Here is a 17,434-nt window from a genome sequence, read left to right on the forward strand (position 1 = left end):
ACTGGGTGCATTTTGCATTATGTTTATGAACCTATGGGGGCAGAGTAGTGGCATGTGGTGGTTTCAATGAAAATACCCCCCATAGCTCAAAAGGACTAAGGTACCTCATCAAGCAATGGTTCAATGTTCCTAGCTTTGTTTTCTACTGTTAGAAGAAAATTCAAAATATTGTTGAAAAGTTGAGTGCTGCTGGGAAGAGAAAATAAAACCGTTTGAGGAACTCCACAAAAAGGCCTCACTAGTAAGAGCTGATACGAAACTCGTGAGCTGCTGTGGTTCTTTTATTCCATGTGAGACTAAAATGAACCCCATGTCCCCCCGAGAAAAAGGTCCTGGAGATCATATAACCAGTTAAATCTATTCAAACAAAAGGGGCCATATACCTGTCAGGAACGTCACTTTTGTTACTTCTAGCAGTCAGGCAGAATAAATAGTTCTCTGCTAAAGGTAAGAAAAGGAAGAGAGGAAGAATAACAACCAAAAAAAAAAAAAGTGATTATGTCTTCCCAAGCCTGCTAGAAGGGCAAGTGTCTGTCATAGTAAATATTAACTGAAGCGTATAAGAAGGGTACCAACCTGACAACTGCAATACAAAACTGCTGTTGGGGCTAGTGATCATGGCTCACGTCCGTAATTCTAGAACTTGGGAAGCAGAGGCAGGAAGATCACCAGCACCATAAGTTTAAGACTATTCAAAGCACAGAGTGAGATCCTCTCTCAGAACTCCGAAATAACAAAAAGGAATCTTTTTTCACCATTCCTAGCTCAGTGGTGGATATGTAGTCAGCTGAGCCTGGCAGGCAGTACTCTCAGAATGCTAGAGCTATCGGTCTCCAGGCCCTGGGCCTCATTCAAGCTCTAGGTATTGATGAGGAGCCTCTGGCCCTGGCCCTGTGCTTAAAAATGAGGTAAAGATCCTTGTCCTTGGGGACCAATAATCTCTTTTATAGGCTTATTAAAGCAAAAGGCTTAAACAGTAATAACGTTATAATGCTTTGGAAGATGAAAATTAGTTAAGTGCTACAGACAAGGCTGAAGAGTGTTCTCATCTTACTTAATAATTCATTGCAGTTGCCTTTAAGAGTTCCAATTCAGCCTTGTTTGGATTGTATATAGTTTATTCTGAATCATCTACTATGGTTAATGGAATCCGGATGTATTGGATCTACTATTTCTTCTTCACAATTGTTGATAATATCGCAACATATAGGAATATTTTCTTTCCCAGTTGGTGGTGCTTAATTGAACATGAAGTACTGTGTATTACAAAGCCATCAGCCATAGTTTCTGAAATTAGTATACCTTCCTGTATAACATCGATTTACTTTTTATTTGTGACAAAGTATGCCAAGACAAGTAGCTATTAACACAGTGAACACTTTGGCAAAGGCCGGGTTAAAACAAATAATCCCTGCCCATATTTCTGTCTTGCCGTCTAGGTATCTCATTTGTCAGCTTTACTTAAAGAAAGTCTTCGGTTTATTTTGCAGGTGGTGAAAAGCTGCGCAACAGAGTTGCCAACGTTTAGCTATTTCTTTCGTGAACAGTGGGAAGAAAGCGGGGTTTGTTCGGTTCTTTTTCCTCAAGGAAAAATTTAGGGAAGCGAGCTGCACAAGTGCGATGCGGATCCCTCCCAAAGTGTGGTAAGTCACTATGAGATGCAGCTACCCTTGGAGACAGAAACAATTATATAACATACGACAAGTGTTTACAGGATGAAGGTTCATAATGCTTTAAACAGCGAATGCTTCCCTACACTTGCTTTTCAAATGCAGGCATGTCAATCATGTCATACAAAATCTCAACTAAAAAAAACCTGAAGGTAAGACTAATGCGTTTCCTAAAACCAATGTAGGACAGTGTACTAATTGTTTGCATGCAGAGGGGAGTGGAGAAGAGGAAGGGAGAGTCTTAATATGTAGATTACAGCAATATATTCAGTTGGGGGGGTGGCACGGGGGGGGGACAGAAAAATGTAGTGAGATATCAGCAGTTATTATTTCTCAGTGGTGGAGCACTAGAAGAATTTCGTTGAATTTTTAGAAGCTTTTCCGATTTCCTCACATTCTCAGAAATGAGCACACCTTTTTTTTTTTTTTTTTTTTTTTTGCTTGAGAGGACGTATGCTGAGACAATTGGCTCTCAGCAATGAATACCTTGTCAACGAACGTGGTAGCTGGGTCGGTCTTTTGCTAAATGTAAATCTCATCTACGTGATCCTTTCAATAGATGAGGATTCTTAAGTTTTTAGCACAGTGCTTAGCACATATAGCACACAAAGCAAATCCCCATTTTTTTTAAATGAATGTAAGCTGGGCGGCAGAGGCAGGTGTCTCTCTGTGAGTTCAAGGCCAGCCTGGTCTACAGAGTGATTTCCAGGACGGCCAGGGCTACACAGAGAGGTCTTGTCTCAAAAAGCAAAAACAAAACAAAACAAGAAAAATGAATTTAAAATTTTCATCGTCTAAATAATATTTTATGAATTCGTGGCAATCAAGCCCTACAAGAAAAGACATTGAAACCAGCACATTATGAGAGGACTACCCAAAGATAGTGTGTCAGTTCCTACGATAAGACTGGCTGAGGGTCACTGCCTTCTAGGTACAGGTATGTGTCTTATTAGGAGTTACTAGTAAAAATGTCATTGCCTTAAATTCTGTTTTGAACTCTTGATTCTCTGTGGTATTAGATGAAATAATGGTGCACCCATTAGCCATGTCATTTTGGTTTGATTAGGAAAGAAAGCATATAGTTTTTTTGTTGTTGTTTTTTGTTTTTTTTTTTTTTTTGCCCTAGCAGTAATACCTTACTAGTAATTGTTCTGTTTATGACAGGATCTGCCTCCCTTGTTCAGCTTGTCTGGATGATGGGTATGTAGCCAAAATTAACTGGGTGAGGTGGGTTGGGATTAAAAATGTACTGCCCTTCAGCCTTTGATGCTAAATTTGGGGTTCACTGACATGGTTCAAAAAGGATATTTATTACCTTTTCTTTTTATATTTGTTAGTCTGTGGAGGGGCTGAGTATAAAGAGTCCTTTCTATTTTCAAATGTCAGGCCTGAAAAAGGACCTTTCACTTTTCTCTTGGTTTTGAAAAATCTCTTTAGGGCAAGAAAGTTCAATGGTGTAATTGAGATTATGGCCAATTTGTCTTGGGTTCAGAAAATTTATCTTTTCCTTTAAAAATATGTCCCCTCGTGAGTGTGGAGAGGAATAAGGCCCATTGATTTTAGCACAGCTCTCAGTAGCACCTCTTACAATAAAAGGTCCTCCCCCCTTCTCATTTCTTTCTTCTATGGCAGGATTCTTCTGACTTCCACGGTGCTGAGGAAGCACTTCCTTAGGCTTGGAAGGTTTCCTTAAAAAAAAAAAAAGAAAAGAAAGAAAAAGGAAAAAAACCTCTACAAAAATATTGTCCAACTATGTATGCTACAGCCAAGGGGTTACTATCTGGAGTATACAAAGAACTTTGAAAAGTAAATACCCTGGCAATCAAAAAAAAAAAAAAAAAATGGACTAATGAACTGAACAGACAGTTCCCAAAAGACAAACTGAAAATTGTAAATTCTTTTTAAAACTGGACATCTTTAGTCTTCAGGGAGATGCAAATTACAACTTGCTTTGAAGAGTCCAGCTTGCCCAAGTCAGACAGGCAGCCTTAAGAAAATAAGTGACAATGACAACAAAGGATAACAAGGATATGGGGAAAGGACTGTTATTCATTGTCGGTAGGAGTAAAAACTGTTACACTCACTATGGAAATAATCGTGAGAGTGCCTCAAAAAATGAAAAATAGGATTACCAAGTAACCTAGCTATACCATTCCTGAGTGTACATTATATTGTAGAAGTACGTGCACATTGATGTTTTGTTACTGCTATATTCGCAATAGCAAAGACATGGAAGCAACCTAGATATCCATCATCTGATGAAGAAATAATAAAGATATGGTGTGTGTATATATATGTGAATTCTGAATATTCATCACTAAAGAAAGGTAAAATTTGGAGAAAGATGGATGGATCTGGAAGTTATTAAGTGGTATAAATCTAAACTTAGATCTTTATGTTGTCTCTCATACACTGGTCTTAGGGGTGTGTGTGTGTGTGTGTGTGTGTGTGTGTGCATTTATGAGGGAGAGTGTGTGTATATGTTTTGAAACTAGGAAGACAACCAACCATTATAGGGGAAAAGAAGATATTAAATAAATGAGTTGAGGAGGGTAATAGAAAGGAGTGGATGATGAAAATTAGCCAAAATTAAGGATGGATGAAAATGCCACATTGAAATATGTTACCTCATACAGCAGTTTAAAAACAAACAGTTTTAGAGACTCGGAAGATGGCTCAGTAGTTAAAGGCACTCGATGCTTTTGCAGAGGGTCCAAGTTCAGTTCCAGAACACACACTGTAGCTCACACCTGTCCATAATGCCATTTCCAGGGGATCTGATGCCCTCTTCTGGCCTCTGTAGGAACCAGGCATGTACATGGTACACATATATATGCATACACAAAGTACTCATAAAATAAATAAATCTAAAATTTTTTAAATTAAAAATAGAAGAAAGACAGGATGGTACTGATGCAAAATTGAAGGAATAGAGAAAATGAGGCAAGAGTATTGTGAGTCCCAGATCAGCCTGTACAACAGAGCAAGATGCCATTTCAAAAACAAAATAGACTTAGAGAGAAACACTATCATTGCCACAGGTTTTAATACCACTGGAAGCCTTCCATGGAAAGCCCCTCTTTCACTTTCTTTAAAAAAAAAAAAAAAGACCTACATTATGCGTTGTAGAGATGGCTCAGAGGTTAGGAGCACTGGAGGCTCTTCAAAGGTGCTGAGTTCAATACCCAGCAACCACATGGCTCACAGCCATCTATAATGCGATCTGGTGCCCTCTTGTGGCCTGACCGTGTACCTGCAGGCAATGTTTTATATATATATATATATATATATATATATATATATATATATATACAAATACGTATATATATATACATACAATAAATTAGTCAATCTTAAAATAAACAAACCTACATTATGATGATGATGATGACGACGACAATGATGGTGGTGGTGGTGTGTGTGTGTGTGATGCACGGAGAGTGGGCATGCATATGCCACTTCAAATGTGTGGAGATCAGAGGACAATTTTGTGGAGTCAGTTCTCTCCTTCCACCTTAGGTTCTAAGGATCAAGCTCAAGTCATCATGCGAGTGCCCTGTCCTTATGCTTAAGTAAAATAATGTTTGAAAAAATTAGGTCTAGGACACCTTTCCTTAAAAATTCTTTTCTTTCTTCTCTCCCTCTCTTCCTCCACCCTTCCTTTCTTTTACAAAAAAAGAGGTTCTCTGGAACACTTTTGCAAAGGACACAGGTTTGGTTCCAGCACCCACATGATGGCTCACAAGCATCTGTCGCCCCAGTTCCTGAGGTTCAGAGCCCTCTTCTGGCCTCCAAGGGCATTGCATGTATGTATACATAAAATATAGACATACATAAACGACAAATAAATAAATAGTTTTTAAAAATAAAAATTTAAGGAATGGACATGAATTTAATGCCAGCATTCAGGAGGCAGAAGTGGGTGGATCTCATTGAGTTCAAGGCTAGCCTGGTCTATATAGCGAGTGTCAGGATACCCAGAGCTGTCCTGCAACTTTCTTTTGAGATACAATCTCAAAAACAAAACAAAAGAAAACAAAACCAAACACACCCACAAAACAAAACAAGCAAAACAAAAGAAACAAACAACATTTTAAAAGAGCAAAGCATATGTGCCTGTAATCTCAGCATTTAGGAGGTACAAGTGGAGGATTAAGGCATTTAAAGACAACCTTAGTTGCGTAGGAGACAAGTGGGAGCTCCTTGGGAATCTGTAGTATAAACAGAGACAGAACAAAGCAAAAACCAGAGGATAAAATATAAATATAAATAATGGCCCTTAGATTTAGGTGTCTCCTTGAAAGTTCCATATCTGTTGATTTTGTAGTGTGTCCATCTTGCTGTGGGTTGGGGTGAGTTGACCAGGAATACGCTGCAGTAGATTGGATGGGAATGGAGATGGAGCGTGGGTGAAGCCCTGAGCTCATCTCTAGAGCAGAAATGATCTCAAAATCTCTCTCCTCCTCCTTCTCTTTCTCCCTCCCTTGTCCCAAGGCTTCTCTGTAGCCCTGGCTGACCTCGGACTCATTTATATAGACCAGGCTGGCTTTGAACTCACAGAGATCCAGCTACCTCTGCCTTCTGAGTGCTGGGACTAAAGGTGTATGCCACCAATGCAGGTGTCTTTGTCCCCTCCACCCTGAGAATTGCTTCTTTTTATTTTTTCCTGTCATGGGGATAGAACCCACTGAGTGATAGAGACCCTTGTTCTCATTTTGTGTTTTCTTTCCTGATCATGGCTAAATACCCTTACTTACTTTAAGAAAGTAGGGGGGCTTTGTTAGGCTGTGGATGCATTCCTTTTTTTTTATTATTAATTTATTCTTGTTACATCTCAATGGTTATCCCATCCCTTGTATCCTCCCATTCTTCCCTCCCCCCCATTTTCCCATTACTCCCCTCCCCTGTGACTGTGACTGAGGGGGACTTCCTCCCTCTGTATATGCCCATAGGGTATCAAGTCTCTTCTTGGTAACCTGCTGTCCTTCCTCTGAGTGCCACCAGGTCTCCCCATCCAGGGGACATGGTCAAATGTGAGGCACCAGAGTATGTGAGAAAGTCATATCCCACTCTCCACTCAAGTGCATTCTTATATTTGTTTCTCCCCTATTTTTTTTAAAAATCATTTATTCATAATAGAACTGCTAAGGTTGGGTGAATGTGGGTCAGTTCTCACTAGATATAGTTCCTTTAATTTTTTTTCTTCTTTAAAAATTTGGGGCCGGGCATGGTGGCTCACACCTTTAATCCCAGCCCTTGGGAGGCAGGGGCAGGCAGACCGCTGTGAGTTCGAGGACAGCCTGATCTACAAAGCGAGTCCAGGACAGCCAGGGCTACACAGAGAGACCCTGTCTCAAAAAGCAAAAAGAAAAAAAAACTGGGTGAGCAAGATGGCTCAGTGGGTAAAGGTGCTTACCAACAAGCATGATGGATGAGTTCAATCCTTAGGACTCCTGTGCAATGAAGGAAGGAGTGACTCCCCAAAATTGTCCTCTGAGTTCTAAAGGCACTGTACAACATGTGTGTACATGTGCACATGCAGGCACACACGCTTGAACTTGCACACAAATGCACAAGATAGATAGATAAATACATAGATAGACAGACAGACAGACAGAGAGACAGACAGAGGGATGGATGGGCAGGCGGGCATGTGGGTGGGTGGGCAGGTGAATGGATGGACAGGCTGACAGATAGATGCAATCAAAGTATATTTTAAAAGTGTATTTGGACAGAAAAAATTGTGGCCCGTTGTGAGACTGGGGCATTTGTCTTTAAAATGAATTTGGTTTAGTTTACTAACAATAGTCCTTTCACCATCACATGTTACCGTCTCATTGGGGGAGTTATTTTAAGGTATACACATAGATATGTACACAGAAATTAGCTTTGTGGAGAAGGTTCTTGGGGTTGGAGAGATGGCAGAGATATTAAGAGCTCTTGCTGTCTTTCAAAGGATCACAGTTTAATTTCCAGCACTCATATCAGATGTTTCCCAAACATCGGTAATTCCAGCACTAGGGTTTCTGATATCCTCTCTTGGCCTTTGTGGGCATCTACATGCACACATGTGCGCACACACACACACACACACACACACACAAATACACATTTTTTGAACTAAATACTTTTTAAAAGAAAGCATAGGACATCTGTGCCTTGATCACCTGAAAGTGGTTGTTACCTCTTTTATTTATCTGTTCCTTTCCCTGGAAATGAAATGCTTATAAAATTAGGGACCCTTTATTTCAATAATGATTTATTTTTAAGTGAAAATGTATGGGGCTAGATCCTCATGTAATTCCAACATGCTGGAAGCAAAGGCAAGGTGGTTGGCACGACTTTAAGGCTAGCTTGGTAAACAAAACGAGTCTCAGGCCATCGTGAGGGCCGTAGGGAGATTCTTGGGAAGAAAATGCATATGTACAGAGACATATATTCCATTGACAAAGGATTTTGAAAGTATTTGCCATTAAAATACTTCCCATTTTGTTTGCTTATAAAGTTAAGCATTGGGAATAGGAGCAAATAAGGAGTTTTGTTATCGTGTGAAATTAAGAAAAAAATCCCTTCTTAAATCATTTTGCATTTTTTCTGTTTGTCAGGGATAGCAATTCATTAGCTTAAGGGTGAAGGATGCTATTTTCCATTTCCTTGTTTTAAAAGACTACATATATGATTCACATATCATGAGATTAATCCTTTTAATGCGCACACCCTTGTGGCTTATAGTGTGTTCATGAGGTTGCACAATCATCAGGTTAAACTGTGTCTAATGCTTTTATCCCTCTTAAAGGAAGTCTTGTACACCTCACGCTCCCTCTCCCTCTTCCCTCCTTCCTCCTGACAATCACTCGCCTCCTACCTGTCTCGAGGGACTTGCTTTTCTTAGACAGCTCCTAGAACTAGAGGAAATATTCTTGGAGAGCTTGGTTGGGGAGGAACCCAGAGACTGTTAGAGATTTGTTTTTGCCTCCATAATTTGCATCAAAGAACAGGCTATGGACTGGATACAGAGTGTATAAGTTCCATGATATTTTAAAGAGTAGAAATACCGTTTAAGATTATTTCTCCTTTATTTCATTTAATTTTTCTTTGAGAGACAATAGCTTTGTGGGCCTTGATGGTGGCTAAGTAACCTTCTTCTTAGATTTTCTTTTTGTAATTTTTAGTTTAGGGATATTTTTAATTATGTACAATGGTTTTATCTATTTTCTTTATAGAATACTCATACATTTATTTTTCTCCTTGGGGACTAAAGTTTATTTGCTTGAGGAGGATAGGGCATCTCACTGAAATATATTGCCTTCCTTATTTTTTAAAGGCATACAGTGATTTTTTTTCAATGAGGCAATTATAATGTGTGGGCTTTGGCAAGATTGATCACATTGCCCCTATTCTTAACGGATTTCTATTTATTTCCCTCCTGACCTCTAAATGTCTCTGTGAGGTATAGATTTAAGGTCTCACATCTTTTGCTCTTCTTCTTTCAGGGTCCTGCTCTATGCTGGACCCATCTGGGAGCACCAGAGGTGGAACAGGATCATTGCTTTGAAAATAGGTCAGTGTTGATAAACTGTTCTTAGATAAATGAGAGTCCTATGTGTTACACAAAGCAATATATTAGCATTCCAGAAACTCCACAACATAGAAATTAATCAATAGATCGTATTTGCCATCAGGCTGTCTTTGTCTGTAGTTACCCTACTGCCTTCTACAGAGTAGCAAGCAAGTTACCAATGCAGAGAAAAGCATTCTATAACTTGTAAAATATCATACTAGGAGAAATGATCTTGCAAACCTTCTTACAATGCACTTTGGCCTCTGTATATTTTTTCCCTCTTTTGGGCGGTATTGTGGGTAAAGGCGCTGCCCTTCATTTTGAACTAGACTTACAGAAGCCCCAGCTGTAGATTTTTATGAATACATAAGAATTGTGCGTTCAGAAAAAAAAAGGAGGCACTGACCAAATACCTAATTATTTTTTGAGAACATCCTGCAGCAAATACTCAGGAGCTCTCAGAATATACCAAATAAATTAGATGGTACCATTTAAGTCTGACCAAATAGTGAAAGAACCTAGGAGGAAAGAAAGTAATTTCATCTTGACCTTCAACAGGTTAAATAGCTGAACCTGTAATCCTAATACTGTTTAGAGCCACTGCAGATATTCTGTGCACTTTAAAAAAAAAAAAAAAAGTATTACCCCAGAAATCAACAACATCGTCGTCATTAGTCTGCTGCTGCTGAGATAAGGGCACTTTTGAGAAGGCCAGAAATAGGCACGCTAATAAATTAAGCAAGGAAGACTTACCAAATATCATATATGATCAATGTTTGCTATAGATGTACATATCAGGTTATTTAAATATGCATTGCCAAACCTTGGTATATTTTTATTTTATGGAAATAATAAGTGTTTATTCAAGTCTTTGAGCAAGAACTGTATTTATATAGCTTTGGGGCAGTAGTAATTATTGTCTCCATAAATGAAAGTCACACATGTGTATTTCTCCCCACCCTTTCATTAGGCACTCATACAGTGTGATTATAATTTATAACTGTTCGCAGTCCATTCAATAAAAATACAGACTGTGTTTCTTCAGGCACAACTGATGAGAAACAAATATGATCCACTTCATAGAAGTCCCACTCCCACCCCCCATGAGAGTCCTAGTGTAGTTAAAGAACCAATTCACACATCCTTACTTACATTTACTGCCAGCAGGTGGGAGGCCAAAGCTCATTTCCTGGGAATCAGAACATGTTAGAAGGGGAGGAGCAGACAGGTTTAGTTCACAAACTGTGTAACCCTGCTAGCTATTGGGAAAGAAGACACAAGCCTCCTTTTCACAGTCTCTAGTGTCTGCATAGAACTGCTCCAAAGAGAAGATGTTCGTTTCGTTTGTTCCTTTATTGTGATACCAACATTACCTGAGAAGAACTTGCGGTCATATTCAGCTACTTGCTTTTGTCTTCATCTTCTTTTGAATTTTCAAGCCGGTTTCATGCATGCTAGAAAGGATTTCTCTGGATGCTGAGAATTCTTTTGTTTTAAAGTGTGTGTGTGTGTGTATGTGGTGTGTTTATGATGTGTGTATGTGTGTGGTGTGTATGTGATACATTTGTGTGTGTGGTCTATGTGTTTGTGTGTGGTGTGTGTGATGTGTTTGTGTGTGGTGTGTGTGATGTGTTTGTGTGTGGTGTGTGTGATGTGTTTGTGTGTGGTGTGTGATGTGTTTGTGTGTGGTGTGTGTGATGTGTTTGTGTGTGGTGTGTGTGATGTGTTTGTGTGTGGTGTGTGTGATGTGTTTGTGTGTGGTGTGTGTGATGTGTTTGTGTGTGGTGTGTGTGATGTGTTTGTGTGTGGTGTGTGTGATGTGTTTGTGTGTGTGATGTGTTTGTGTGTGGTGTGTGTGTGATGTGTGTGTGTGTGGTGTGTGTGACATGTTTGTGTGCAAGGTGTGCGATGTATGTATGGTGTGTATTTGTGGTGTATGTGTATGGTGCATATGTGTGATGTGTCTATATGGTATGTATGTGTGTGGTGAGTGTGTTTATGTGATGTGCTTGTGTGTGTGACGTGTGTGTAGTATGTGTGGTGTGCTCATATAGTGGTGTATTTGTGCTGTGTGTGTGTGTGCTGTGTGTGGGGGGGGTATGTATGTGTGGTGTGTGTGGTATGTGTGTGATATGTTTGTGAGTGTAGTGTGTATGTGTAGTTTGTGTGTGGTGTGTGTGTGTGTGGTATGTTTGTGTGTGTGATGTGTTTGTGTGTGTGATGTGTTTGTGGGTGTTTTGTGTGTGTGATGCTATGTAATGTGTTTGTATGTGTGTGGTGTATGTTTGTGTTATGTGTCTGTGTGTGTGGTGTGTGTGATATGTCTGTGTGTGCTGTGTATGTGGTGTATGTGATGTCTGTGTAGTGTGTGTTATGTATGTGTGCTGGTGTGTGTGTGTGGTATGTGTGTTTGTGTGTACTGGTGTGTGTGATGTGTCTATGTGTTTCTGGTATGTGTGATGTGTCTGTGTGTGCTGGTGTGTGTGGTATGTGTGTGTGTGCTGTGTGTGGTGTGTCTGTGTGTGCTGGTGTGTGTGGTATGTGTGTTTGTGTATGCTGTGTGTGGTATGTGTGTGTGTGCTGTGTGTGGTGTGTCTGTGTGTGCTGGTGTATGTGGTATGTGTGTGATGTGTCTGTGTGTGCTGGTGTATGCGTGTGTGTGTGTTGTGTATGTGATATGTGTGATGTGTCTGTGTGTGCTGGTGTGTGTGTGTAGTATGTGTGTTTGTGTGTGCTGTGTATGTGGTGTGTCTGTGTGTGCAGGTGTGTGTCTGGTATGTGTGTTTGTGTGTGGTGTGTGTGATGTGTCTGTGTGTGCTGGTGTATGTGTGATGTGTATTTGTGTGTGGTGTATGTGCTGTGTGTGTGGTGTGTCTGTGTGTGATGGTGTGTGTGTGGTATGTGTGTTTGTGTGTGGTGTGTGTGGTATGTGTGTTTGTGTGTGCTGTGTGTGTGGTGTGTCTGTGGTATATGTGTTTGTGTGTGCTGTGTGCATGGTGTGTGTGCTGTGTGTGTGGTGTGTGTGTGATATGTCTGTGTGTGCTGGTGTGTGTGGTGTGTGTGTTTTTGTGTGCTGTGTGTGTGGTATGTGTGTTTCTGTGTGCTGAGTGTGTGGTATGTGTGCTTGCGCGTGCTGTGTGTGCTGGTGTGTGTGTTTGTGTGTGATGTGTGTGGTGTGTGTGCTGTGTGTAGGGTGTGTGTGATATGTCTGTGTGTGCTGGTGTATGTGTGGTGTGTGTGTGTGGTGTATGTGATGTGTGTGTGGTGTGTCTGTGTGTGCTGGTGTGTGTGTGTGGTTTGTGTGTGCTGTGTGTGTGGTATGTGTTTGTGTGTGGTGTGTCTGTGTGTGCTGGTGTGTGTGTGGTATGTGTGTGTGGTGTATGTGATGTGTGTGTGGTGTGTCTGTGTGTGCTGGTGTGTCTGTGGTATGTGTGTGTTTTGTGTGGTGTGTATGTGGTGTATGTGCTCTGTGTGGTGTCTGTGTGATATGTCTGTGTGTGCTGTGTGAATGAAGAGCCCCCCTTAGTTTATCTACTGGCCCTTCCTGATGCATAGTTAGCGTTCCTAACGGAACAGATGATTTGTGGCCCAACAAACGCCTGACTCTTCTGAAGGCAAAGTCAACCCCTGGGGTCTTTGTTTCTTATGAATGCTGCCACAAGGCAGTGAGCCACCCAGCCAGTACCTGTGATCAGGCACAATATGAAGGAAACTAGCCCGAACCCCCTTGTTTGATTCTCCGTATCTGGTAATAGACATTTCCCAGTTAATGTAGTAGAATATGCTTGCACAGCTAATGAGGAACGATTTTCACTAGGGATTTGGGGGGGGGGGGGAAGCAAACGGGTCCTGCCTGCCTCCCAGTCTGCCTTTCTGACACAATAGGGAAGATGCCTTAGAAGGCCATCCAGGTAATTAAGGAGCTAGGCCAGTTATTCAGCCTGCTTCCCCAAATCTCACTTAAGATGGCCACAGGTCAGGTGATTGTTGGTCATCTCCCACTCACCAGCTTTAGTGTAGACCGTTCCAGAAAGGCTTAGCATGACCTTCCTGGTTAGCTGCCCATCCTCCCTCTCTTGAAATCTCCATGAGAAAGAATATCTGCAGGAAGGGGGATGGATTCATCCCTGAGATTTGAATTTTTTTTTATAATTGTCGAAGTCACTATCATCCTTTTTCTATTTGAATAAATCTCCACCCCTTTGTCTTCTGAGAAACTTTCATTGCAGACTTTATCATTGCAGATATTTGGCAAACTATTGCATGATGCCACTTACACCCCCAAACCCACGCATTCTGCATTCTCAATTCTACAAGTGTGCAGTTCACCGCAGCAGCAGCAGGGTTCCCAATGCATGGCCCCGGCCCTGCCAAGCAGCTGGATAGACTGGCGTTATTGACATGTTGCATTATTTGCTTGTGCCTCCACCTGTGTGTGTTTCTTTGGAGGAAGCTAAAGTGAGACATACACACGGTTGTGATTTTCACACTTTTAGCCTATGGGGACCAGAGATGGGGAGAAAATCAGACAGACTGGAGGGAAACACTGAGAACCTTCCTTGCTCCTCTGGCTTGGACTGGTGCCAGAGGACCCTTCTTTCATTTCCCCCCAGTTAGGCGCAACAACGGTTCCCGGGGAATTGCTGTCGACCTGTAGAGATGAAAGTTGTAGTTGACTTGCTCTGCGCGCAAACCCCCAAATCGTGTTTTCACATTGCTAGACAAGGACTGCAGTACTATTCCAACTGGTCCTGGCGCGGGATGACAGTTGCCCGCTCGTGACGCCGCGCGTCACTGTATCACTGTGTTTGCACCTACCTGCTGGGAAATCCTGCAGACAGACAGAATGGTGGCTTCAACACAGGCAAGCTCCCCCTCCCTCCCAGCGAACCTTGCCCTTCCCCTGCAGTGCGCGTGGGCGCCGCCGTTCCCCTCACCTTTGCCTGGAGTACCAGTGTACAGCAGTGGACAGAGGCACCGGGCACCTCCCTGGAATGCTGCATCTCAACTGATGTGCCCCCACCTCCTCAGAGGCAAGGAGGGGGCCAAGCAGACAGAGGCTCTGCAGCTTGGGCCTCTGCGGCAGTGACTGTGGCAGAGGTGTGTCCCATCGCCCTCCCCCCTCAGTGTCATCCACCTAAGTCCCTAGGGCCAGCCCCAAATATTTCAGGTATCTTGCGTTCCCCGGGGGTGCCTTTAGCTGCTCTTTTCAAGACTTCAGATGTCCACTGCACTGTCGCTTTCTCCTATGGGGGAAATTGCTCTGACTCCCACTTCTGCTGTCACCTCTCTTCCTAACCCCAAGCAGCCTACTCTCTTTTCCCACATGTTGCTTCCCGCCTCCCAACCACTTCCCGCTTCCTTGCCGCTTGCCTCTTCCCCAAGCTGGGCTCTCCCATTCCCACATCTTTCTGGTCAGTGAGCGGCAGCCAAAAGGATTCAAGGGATGCCTGGAGTCTAGTCAACTCCATAGCCATCCGACCTCACCTTGCTTCCCGCCCCCCACCCCGGGAATCTTTTTCTTACCTTTATTCTGGACCACGTTACTGATGGCCTGGGCGACGGCAATGGAGATGCCTTTCTACCTTTTTCTCCAGGGACCACCTGCAACAGTTTGTTCTAGTAGTGCTGAGCTCATTGCTGGACAGGACTCTATAGTTGGCTCTAGCCATGACTCTGGGGCCCTCTTCGTAGCAGGTTTTGGGGCTTCCTCTAGGGCCAGTCCTCTGTCAAGATCTGGGGTCGACTCTCTAGTCGGTTCTGAAGCCAACTCTAGGGTTGGATCTGGGGCAGGTTCTGGAACCGGCTCCGGGGCCGACTCTGGGGCAAATTCTGGGACCGACTCTTGGGCCGGCGCTGGGACATGTTCTGGGTCCGGCTCCTGGGCCGGCGCTGGGACATGTTCTGGGTCCGGCTCCTGGGCCGGCGCTGGGACATGTTCTGGGTCCGGCTCCTGGGCCGGCGCTGGGACATGTTCTGGGTCCGGCTCCTGGGCCGGCGCTGAGACATGCTCTGGATCCGGCTCCTGGGCCGGCTCTGGGACATGTTCTGGGACCGGCTCCTGGACCGGCTCTGGGGCATATTCTGGGACCGGCTCCTGGGCCGGCGCTGGGGCAAATTCTGGGTCCGGCACTGAGTCCGGCTCTGAGTCTGGTTCTGGGTCCGGCTCCGAGGCCGGATCTGGGGTTGTTTTTGCATCTGGTTCTGTGGCTGGTTCTGGAGTCTCCTCTGGACAGGGTCCCAGAACAGTTTCTGGTACTAGTTCTGGAGAAGGCTCGAGGAATGGTGGAGGAGCTGGCGGCGGCGGCGGAGCAGGCGGCGGCGGAGCAGGCGGAGGAGCAGGAGGCGGCGGAGCAGGAGGCGGCGGAGCAGGCGGAGGAGCAGGAGGCGGCGGTGGGCGGCTCTGGGGACTCAGCAGGCTGCTCTCCATCCTGAGGCTGGGCAGTGCCCTGGGCCGCCGAATCTACACCATCCATTGCAGCACGACTTCTGGGGTCCAGGCAGCCGGCGCCCCTAAGATTGGAGGGCTAAGGAGCCCTTGGGCAGTCCGCCCACTCTTATCTGACATCCCTTTGCGGGGTGCCAAACTTTGCACCCGCTTAGCTCCATGGCTAGCGCAGCTCTGAGGTCTGAGCCAGGGGCGCGCAGCGTCTCCCGGAGCTGGAACACGCCCCTTGGTGAGCGCACACCTCTTCGTAAGCAGCTACCGGTTTGATGGGCGGGAAAGAGTAAGGCTTGAGAACGCGACTGGGCAGAGCGCTTGATGACCTCTTAGCGACGTGCGCAGGAAGGGAGGGGGGAGGCAAAAAAAAAAAAAAAAAAAAGGGAAAAGAAAAGAGGAGGGGGGGATGGAGTGGCTTGTGGGGAGGACTTGGAGCCCAGCCGGGATTAACCCTTTAGTAACACCGGGGTGTGTGTGTGTGTGTGTGTGTGTGTGTGTGTGTGTGTGTGTGTGTGTGTAGAAACAGAGAGACAGACAGAGAGAGACACACAGAGAGAGAGAGACAGAGACAGACAGACGGACAGACCGACAGAGACACAGACACAGAGAGAAACAGAGACACAGACAGTCAGAGACAGAGCTGACAGAGATAGAGAAGTTGAGGGGTCTTCGCAATCCTTCTACATTCTACGGAGCTGCTGCTTGTCTTAAGCTTCCATAAGGTGGCTGCACTCTCACCTCAGCAGCAGGTGGATCTAGCCTGGGACCAGCCACTTGCCCTCTTCCCAAGTCAGGATGAACAAGTAATCCCTTTTATTTAACCCAAGAAAAGGAATTAACCTGAAGAGATTGGGAAAAAAGAGGGACTGGGGTGGGGGTGGGGGAGACCCTCCGGGTTCTCAGGGGAGGTTTGTTTATTTCGTTCGTTTGTTTTGTTTGTTCGTTCGTTTGTTTAATTTCTGTGCTTTTCTAAATGAGAACAGTTGAGGAGGTGGCTATTTGGTAGGCGGGTTGCGGTGCTTTGGGAAAGGAGCGTGATGAGGGAGAACTGGAGCCCTGGCTTTCTGCAGCCTGCAGATGTAGCCCAGAGCGCCAGACAGCAAGGCGAGAGCAAGTGCCCTGGCAGTGGTGGTGGCTAGGCTGCGAGCTCAGCAGCTGAGGCTATGCTGATCTCCGCAGCTATCTGGCATCTGTCTAGAGAGGCTTTGCCATAGGAGACACTACCTTCTGCTTTTAGCTGCGGGACTTTTAATCTAACGTGCGTGTGTGTGTGTCTGTGTGTCTGTGTGTCTGTGTATGTGTTGTGCAAATGATCACGTCCTGGACTTAGAAAAAATTATTTCAAAACCCACACCTTTTTTTTAACCTCCTGAAGCACTGTGACATTAGTGATGGAAAAATTGTGTTGCAAAAAGGACAGGTCTCTGCAGCAGCACTCTTGCCACATTAGGAGACTTGAGAAGCTCTGTCCTTGTTAGCTATGCACATATACCTACAAACCATCGTCTTAGACTTAGACTTGAGGCGCTAATAAGCTGCCATATAGAATTACAATTTGAGACATCTTCCCATCAAGGCATGGCTGGGTGGGGGAGGAATCCCTATAAACCTAATTTGAAACATGACAAGTGAAGTTATCTCCCACACAGAGAATGCTGCAGTTTGGATGGCAACCCTCCATCTGCATCCTTCATCTGCATCCCCTCCTCCATCAACCTTCTTCCAGAGTACAACATCCATCCACTGGTCCCTATTCTTTTG

General features: G+C 44.0%; 1 protein-coding gene across 1 annotated transcript in view; it reads right to left on the reverse strand.

The window, feature by feature from the left end:
- The window catches only part of Dgkk (diacylglycerol kinase kappa), a 116,060-nt gene extending 100,353 nt beyond the window's left edge, over positions 1-15,707 (reverse strand). Inside the window, 4 exon segments of the mRNA XM_051141138.1 lie at positions 14,758-14,843; positions 15,016-15,145; positions 15,239-15,610; positions 15,612-15,707. Of these exon segments, the coding sequence (XP_050997095.1) occupies positions 14,758-14,843; positions 15,016-15,145; positions 15,239-15,610; positions 15,612-15,707 (684 nt within the window).
- Between the last annotated feature and the right edge of the window lie 1,727 nt (positions 15,708-17,434).

Source organism: Acomys russatus, chromosome X (genome assembly GCF_903995435.1).
Source record: "Acomys russatus chromosome X, mAcoRus1.1, whole genome shotgun sequence".
Classification (NCBI taxonomy): domain Eukaryota; kingdom Metazoa; phylum Chordata; class Mammalia; order Rodentia; family Muridae; genus Acomys; species Acomys russatus.